The sequence below is a fragment of the Melospiza melodia genome, unplaced genomic scaffold (assembly GCF_035770615.1).
Source record: "Melospiza melodia melodia isolate bMelMel2 unplaced genomic scaffold, bMelMel2.pri scaffold_200, whole genome shotgun sequence".
Classification (NCBI taxonomy): domain Eukaryota; kingdom Metazoa; phylum Chordata; class Aves; order Passeriformes; family Passerellidae; genus Melospiza; species Melospiza melodia.
Window position 1 is genome coordinate 142775 of NW_026948538.1, and position 8994 is coordinate 151768.

Below are 8994 nucleotides of genomic sequence, written 5' to 3' on the forward strand. Positions count from 1 at the left end.
GATTTGGTGTTTTTGGGGTTCGGGACTTTTGGGGGATTTGAAGTTTTGTGGGTCTGGGATTTTGTGGGTTTGGGATTTGGGGTTTGGGGATTTTGGGGTTTGGGATTTTGTGGATTTGGGATTTTTAGGGGTTTGGGATTTGGGGTTTGGGATTTGGGGCTGTTTGGGATTTTCAGGATTTGGGGATTTGTGGATTTGGTGTTTTGGGGTTTGGGATTTTTAGGGGATTTGGAGTTTTGTGGGTTTGGGATTTGGGGTTTGGAGTTTTTGGGGTTTGGGATTTTCAGGATTTGGGGTTTTGTGGATTTGGGGTTGGGGTTTTTGGGTTTGGGATTTTTGGGGTTTGGGATTTGGGGTTTTTGGGGTTTGGAATTTTGTGTTTGGGGTTTTTGGGGTTTGGATTTTTGGGTTTGGGATTTTGGGGCTGTTTGGATATTCAGGTTTTGGGGTTTTGTGGATTTGGGGTTTGGGGGGTTTGGGATTTGGGGTTTGGATTTTTGGGATTTGAGGTTCTGGATTTTGTGGTTTTGGTATTTAGGGGTGTTTGGGGTTTGGGATTTTTGGGTTTGGGATTTTTAGGATTTGAGGCTTTGGGATTTTGGGGTTTGGGGTTTTGGGCTGTTTGGGGATTTGGGGTTTTGGGGTTTGGGATTTTCAGGATTTGGGGTTTGGGGTGTTTGGGGTTAGGGATTTTTGGGGGTGGATTTTGGGGTGGATTTGGGGGATTTTAGGGGTGAATTTGGGGAAGATTTTGGGGTTTTTGGGTGGGGATTTTGGGGAGATTTTGGGAATTTTGGGTTTTTTTTGAGGTGGATTTTGTGGAAGATTTTGGGGGTTTTTAGGGGGATTTTGGGGTTTTTGGGGGTGGAACTTTGGGATTTTGGGGTTTTTTGGGGGATTTGGGCAAGATTTTGGGGGGATTTGGGGGATTTTTGTGAAGAGTTTTTGGAGGCTCTTGGAGCTTTTTGTGGTGGATTTTTTGGCATTTTTGGAGGCAAAAACCAGCAAAAAATTAGAAATTAAATAAAATTTATTGGCCCAACAAAGCCAGGAACTTCTCAGGGTAAATGTGGAAATTTTGGGGGTGGGATTTTTTGGGATAGATTTGGGGCAATTTTGGATTGCATTTTTGGGGATTTTGGGGGATTTTGGAGGTGGATTTTGGGGGAATTTGGGGATTTTTCTGGGGTGGATTTTGGGGGATTTTCAGGAGGATTTGGGGTTTATTTTGGGAGGATTTTCCAGGGGGGATTAGGGGGATTTTTCAGTGGATTTGGGGCTTTTTTTGTGGAGGATATTTGAAGACAAAACCCACCAAAAATTAGAAATTAAATAAAATTTATTGGTCCAACAAAGCCAGGAACTTCTTGGGGTAAATGTAGAAATTTTTAGGGGTGGGATGGGGATTTTTTGGGGTGGATTTTGGGCGGTTTTGGGGTCAGCTGCACTTGCAGGCGCTGACTACCATCCCCGAGAGCTGCTCCACGCGTGCCTTGCGCCCCACGTAGTAAACGATGGGCAGCGGCTCCAGGCTCTGTGGGACGCAGCACGGTGCGGCCGAGGCGCCGGGGTTGTGCAGGTTGTACAGGGCCAGCACCTGGGGAGGAAAAATGGGAATTTGGGGGGAAAATGGAACAAAAATGCAGAGAAATGGACCCAAAATTCAGCCACAATACGCTGAAAAAGAGCCTTGGAAATGCAAATGTGATATATCCAAAATGGCTGCAAAATACACCCCAAAATACATTCCGAAATGACCTCAAAATACTCTCAAAATACAGCACAAATGCAGCCCAAAATAGCCCCAAAATACACCCTAAATACCCCCAAAATACTCTCAAAATACACCCCAAAACTACCCCAAAATACCCTCAAAATACACCCTAAATACATCCTAAAATAACCCCAATGAACACCGCAAATACACCCAAAATAACCCCAAAATACTCCCAAAATCCATCCTAAAATTACTGCAAAACGAGCCTGAAATACGCTGCAAAATAGACCCAAAATGACCCCAAAATGCACCGAAAAATGGACCCAAAATGGAACAAAAATAACCCAAAAATGGACCCACAATGGACCCAAAATGAACACAAAATGGACCCAAAATATCCCCAAAAATGCGCCCAAAATGGACCCAAATTATCCCCAAAATGGACACAAAATGGACCCAAAATGGACCCAAAATGCCCCAAACCCCCTGGGCTGTGCAGGTTGTACAGGGCCAGCACCTGGGAGGGAAAAATGGGGAATTTGGGGGGAAAATGGAACAAAAATGCTGAGAAATGGTCCCAAAATTCAGCCAGAATACACTGAAAATAAGCTCACTTAAAATAAACCAGAATACGCTTCAGATATGTCCCAAAACAACCCCAAAATCCATCCCTAAATATGCCCCAAATACACCAAAATACTCCCAAAATCCACCACAAAATAACCAGAAAAATAACCACAAAACAACCCAAGATACACCAAAATACGCTCAAAATAAACCCAAAATACACCACAAATACGCCTGAAAACAACCCCAGAAATACACCCCAAATACACCAAAATACCTTCAAAATACACCTCAAAATGCCTTCAAGACATACCAAAAATTTCTGCCAAATACATCCTAAAATACACCACAAAATAGCCCCAAAATGACCCCAAAATACTCTCAAAATACACTCAAAATACAGCCCCAAATAAAGCCCCAAATACACCCAAAATTCTCTCAAAATCCATCCTAAAATAACCCCAAAATGAGCTGAAATACACTGCAAAATGGACCCAAAATATCTCCAAAATATCCTCAAAAATGGACCCAAAATATCCCCGGATTGCATCCAAAAAATGACCCAAAATGGACCCAAAATGCCCCAAACCCCCTGGGCTGTGCAGGTTGTACAGGGCCAGAACCTGGGGGCAGAAAAATGGGGAATTTGGGGGGAAAATGGACCCAAAATGCAGGAAAATGGACCCAAAATTCAGCCAGAATAGACTGAAAAGGAGCCTCGGAAATGCAGCTGAGATATGGCCAAAATATCTGAAAAATATGTCCCAAAATTGCCCCAAAATGAGCCAAAATACACCCAAAAATACACCCAAAATACAGCACAAAATAACCCCAAATACACCAAAGTACCATCAAAATGCACCTCAAAATGCCTTCAAAATAGACCAAAAATTTCTGCAAAATACATCCTAAAATACACCACAAAATAAGCCCAAAATACACCCAAAATATCTACAAAATCCATCCTAAAATTACCCCAAAATGAGTCTGAAATTCGCTGCAAAATGGACCCAAAATATCTCCAAAATATCCTCAAAACTGGACCCAAAATGGACCCAAAATATCCCCAAAAATGGACCCAAAATAACCCAAAAATGGACCCCAAAAAGTCCCAAAATGGACCCAAAATATCCCCAAAAAGCATCCAAAAATGGACCCAAAATGGACCCAAAATATCCCAGAAATGGACCCAAAATGGACCCAAAATATCCCAGAAATGGACCCAAAATGGACCCAAATATCCCAGAAATGGACCCAAAATGGACGCAAAATATCCCCAGATTGCATCAAAAAATGACCCAAAATGGCCCAAAATGCCCCAAACTCCCCGGGCTGTGCAGGTTGTACAGGGCCAGCACCTGGGGCAGAAAAATGGGAATTTGGGATGAAAATGGAACCAAAATGCAGCAAAATGGACCCAAAATTCAGCAAAAGATGACCCCAAAATATGCCCAGAATGAATCCAAATATGGACCCAAAATGAAGGGAAATGGACCCAAAATACACCAGGAAGGAGCCTCGGAAATGCAGATGTGATAGAGCCAAAATAGAGCAGAAATTCATGTCCCAGAATAACCCCAAAATGCATCCTAAAATATGCCCCAAATACACCAAAATACACCACAAAATAACCCCAAAATGAGCCTGAAATAGCTGCAAAACACATCCTAAAATAACCACAAAATAGCCCCAAAATACACCCAAAACCAGCCCAAAATATGTCCCAAATACACCCAAAAATACACCAGAAAATACCCCCAAATACACCACAAAATGACCCCAAAATACTCTCAAAACACACCTCCAATACACTCAAAATACATCCCCAAATGCACCCAAAATACTCTCAAAATGACTCCAAAATTCACAAAAATATCCTCAAAATACACCACAAAATAACCCCAAAATAAGACAAAAACGACCACAAAATATCCCTAAAATGCATCCAAAAATGGCCCCAAAATGGCCCAAAAATGGACCTAAAAATGGTCCCAACATTGTCCCCAAAATGCATCAAAAATGCCCAAAATTGGATCCAAAACTGGGCCCAAAATGGCCCCAAAATGCTCCAAAAAAGGACCCAAAATAATCCCTAAATATCCCCAGAAATGACCCAAAATGGCCCCAAAATGGACCCAAAACTGGACCTAAAAATGTCCCAAATGGCGACAAAATGCCCCAAAGTGGACCTAAAAATGGACCCAAAATGCCCCAAAATTGGCCCCAAAAATGGACCCCAAAATGCCCCAAAATTGGCCCCAAAAATGGACCCAAAATGCCCCAAAATGGACCCAAAAATGTTCCAAAAATGGAACCAAAAAGCCCCAAAATGGACACAAAAATGGACTCAAAATGTCCCAAAATTGACACAAAATACCCCAAAAATTGATTCAAAAAATGTCCCAAAATGGACTAAAAAATTGACTCAAAAATGGATCCAAAACTGGACCCAAAATACCCCCCAATTGGACCCAAACTGCCCAAAATTGGCCCCAAAAATGGACCCAAAATGCCCCAAAATGGACACAAAAAATGTTCCAAAAATGGACCCAAAATGGACACAAAAAAGTCCCAAAATGGACCCAAAATGCCCCAAAAATGGACCCAAAAAATGTCCAAAATGGACCCAAAATGCCCCAAAAATTGACCCAAAAATGGTCCCAAAACATCCCCAAAATTTGCCCCAAAATGCTCCAAAAATGGACCCAAAAAGGACCCAAAATAATCCCAAAATATCCCCAGAATTGACCCAAAAATGGCCCCAAAATGCTCCAAAAATGAACAAAAATGTCCAAAAAATTGACCCAAAATGCTCCAAAATGAACATAAAAATGGACTCAAAATGTCCCAAAATGGACCCAGAAAAATGGACTCAAAATGTCCCAAAATGGACCCAGAAACTGACCCAAAATGCCACAAAAATGGACCCCAAAAATATCCCAAAAATGGACCCCAAAAGCCCCAAAATGGACCCAAAAAAGTCCAAAAATGGTCCAAAATGCCCCAAAAATGGACCCAAAATGGACACAAAAATGGACTAAAAAATGGATCCAAAACTGGACCCAAAATGCCCCAAAAATGGACCCAAAATGGGCACAAAATGACCCCAAAATGCTCCCAAAATGGACCCAAAATAATCCCAAAATATCTCCAGAATTGACCCAAAAATGGCCCCAAAATGGACCCAAATTATATCCAAAAAATGGACCCAAAAATTGCCCCGAAATAACCTCAAAATGCCCCAAAAATTGACCCAAAATAACCTCAAAATGCCCCAAAAAATTGCCCCAAAATAACCTCAAAATGCCCCAAAAATTGCCCCAAAATAACCTCAAAATGCCCCAAAAAATTGCCCCAAAATAACCTCAAAATGCCCCAAAAATTGCCCCAAAATAACCTCAAAATGCCCCAAAAATTGCCCAAAATAACCTCAAAATGCCCCAAAAATTGCCCCAAAATAACCTCAAAATGCCCCCAAAATTGCCCCAAAATAACCTCAAAATGCCCCAAAAAATTGCCCCAAAATAACCTCAAAATGCCCCAAAAATTGCCCCAAAATAACCTCAAAATGCCCCAAAAATTGCCCCAAAATAACCTCAAAATGCCCCAAAAATTGCCCAAAATAACCTCAAAATGCCCCCAAAAATTGCCCCAAAATAACCTCAAAATGCCCCAAAAATTGCCCCAAAATAACCTCAAAATGCCCCCAAAATTGCCCCAAAATAACCTCAAAATGCCCCAAAAATTGACCCAAAATTCCCCAAACTCCCCCCAGGACCCTCTGGGACCCCTCAGGACCCCCCCAAAATCCTCCCCAAACACCCCCAGGACCCCTCAGGACCCCCCTAAATCGCTCCCAAATTCCCCTAAACCCACCCAGGACCCCCAAATGCCCCCCAAGACCCTCTGGACCCCCAAGGGCCCCCACAAACCCCCATTTATCACCCCGGGACCCCCAAAATCCTCCCAAACCCTCCCAGGATCCCCCAAACTTTGCCCAGATCCTCCCAGGTCACCCCAAACTCCCACCCAAATCCCACCCAGACCCCCCCAAACTCCCACCCAAATCCCACCCAGACCCCCCAAACTCCCACCCAAATCCCACCCAAACACCCCCAAACACCCCCAAATCCCACCCAAATCCCACCCAGACCCCCCAAATCCCACCCAAATCCCACCCAGACCCCCCCAAATCCCGCCCAAACACCCCCAAATCCCGCCAAATCCCACCCAAACACCCCCAAACACCCCCAAACACCCCAAATCCCACCCAAATCCCACCCAGACCCCCCCAAATCCCGCCCAAACACCCCCAAAACACCCCCAAATCCCACCCAGACCCCCCCAAATCCCACCCAGACACCCCCAAACACCCCCAAATCCCACCCAAATCCCACCCAGACCCCCCCAAATCCTGCCCAAACCCCCCAAACGCCCTCCAGGACCCTCTGGGGCCCCAAGGACCCCCCAAACTCCCCCCAAGATGCCCCAAATCCCCCTCAGGACCCACAAATGCCCCTCAAGACCTTCTGGGACCCCCTAGGGCCCCCACAAATCCTCATTTATCACCCTGGGACCCCCAAATCCTCCCCAAACCCCCCTCAAACCCTCCCAAACCCACCCAGGACCCCCCAAATCCCCTCAGGACACACTGATGCCCTTCCAGGACCCCCGGGGACCCCCCAAACAGCCCCAAATCCCACCCAGGACCCCCCAAATCCCCCTCAGGACCCACGGATGCCCCTCTAGGACCCCCAGGGATCCCCCAAACCCCCCGAAATCCCACCCAAACACCCCAGGACCCCCAAATCCCACCCAGACAACCCCAAACACCCCCAAACATCCCCAAATCCCCCCCAAATGACCCCCTAAACACCCCCAGGACTCCCCAAATCCTCCCCAAACCCCCCTAAATGCCCCCAAACGCCCTCCAGGACTCTCTGGGACCCCCAAGGACGCCCTCAAATGCCCCCAAACACACCCCGGATCCTCTGGGACCCCCAAAATCCTCCCCAAATCCCCCTCAAAACCCCTCCCAGGACACTCTGGGACCCCCACCTAACACCCCAAGGTCCCCCTCAAATGCCCTCCAGGATGCGCCAGGACCCCCAAAGTCCCTTCAAATCCCCTGAAACCCTTCCAGGACACCCCAAACTCCCCCCAGGATCCCCCAAATCCCACCCAAACACCCCCAAATCCACCCAAATCCCACCCAAACACCCCAAAACCCCTCCCAGAACCCTCTGGGACCCCAAAGGACCCCCTCAAATCCCCTCCAGGATGCTCTGGGACCCCCCCAAGACACTGCAAGGACTCCCTCAAATCCCCATTTATCACCCTGGACCCCCCAAAATCCTCCCCAAACACCTCCAGGGCCACCTGGGACCCCCAAAATCCTCCCAAAATCCCCCAAAACCCCTCCAGAACTCCCTCAAATCCCCCCAAATCCTCCCCAAACGCCCTGTTATTCACTCAGGGAGGGCTGGGGAGCCTCAGGGACCCCCCCAAACCCCCGTGGGACCCCCCCCAAATGCCCACCTTGGTGTGGTGGGTGTCGGCGCTCCAGATGTAGGAGCAGGGCCCCGAACCCTTCCAGGATTCCCCAAACTCCCCCCAGGATCCCCCAAATCCCACCCAAACACCCCCAAATCCCACCCAAATCCCACCCAAACACCCCCAAATCCCACCCAAACACCCCCAAATCCCACCCAAACACCCCCAAACACCCCCAAATCCCACCCAACACCCCCAAATCCCACCCAGACCCCCCCAAATCCCACCCAAACACCCCCAAATCCCACCCAAATCCCACCCAGACCCCCCCAAATCCCACCCGGACCCCCCAAATCCCACCCAAACACCCCCAAACACCCCCAAATTCCACCCAGACCCCCCCAAATCATGCCCAAACACCCCCAAACACCCCAAATCCCACCCAAACACCCCCAAACACCCCCAAATCCCACCCAAATCCCACCCAAACACCCCCAAATCCCACCCAGACCCCCCCAAATCCCACCCAGACCCCCCCAAATCCCACCCAAACACCCCAAATCCCACCCAAATCCCACCCAGACGCCCCCAAATCCCACCCAAACACCCCCAAATCCCACCAAATCCCACCCAAACACCCCAAAACCCCTCCCAGGACCCTCTGGGACCCCAAAGGACCCCCCCCAAATGCCCACCTTGGTGTGGTGGGTGTCGGCGCTCCAGATGTAGGAGCAGGGCCCCCCGCAGAAGTTGGCCATGTACCCCCGGGGCTCGTGGATCCACTTCCACTCCAGGTCCCGGCGGAAATCGATGTACAAGGGACGGACACAGCAGCTCTGCTCCTCGGGGCTGCCACATTTGGGGGTCCCAGGGTCAGAAATGGGGGTTTGGGGGGCATTTGGGGGGGTCTCAGGGTGATAAATGGGGATTTGGGGAAATCTGGGGCGCTTTAAGGGGGATTCAGGGCGTCCCAGGGGGTCCCCAGCTCTCCCTGAGTGAATAATGGCAGGTTTGGGAGGATTTGGGGGGTCCCAGGGTCAGAAATGGGGATTTGGGGGGAATTTGGGGGGTCCCAGGGGGTCCCAGCTCTCCCTGAGTGAATAAGGAAGGTTTGGGGAGGATTTGGGGGGTCCCAGGGTCAGAAATGGGGATTTGGGGGGAATTTGGGGGGTCCCAGGGGGTCCCCAGCTCTCCCTGAGTGAATAATGGCAGGTTTA

General features: G+C 48.1%; 1 protein-coding gene across 1 annotated transcript; it reads right to left on the reverse strand.

Moving 5' to 3' along the window:
- Positions 1-1321: 1321 nt before the first annotated feature.
- On the reverse strand, positions 1322-8655 carry LOC134433545 (transforming growth factor beta-1 proprotein-like; the record flags this gene model as incomplete). The annotated part of the gene is made up of 2 exons (XM_063182366.1): positions 1322-1597; positions 8473-8655. Coding segments are annotated over 2 exons (342 nt in total), but the record flags the coding sequence as incomplete, so codon positions are not given.
- Between the last annotated feature and the right edge of the window lie 339 nt (positions 8656-8994).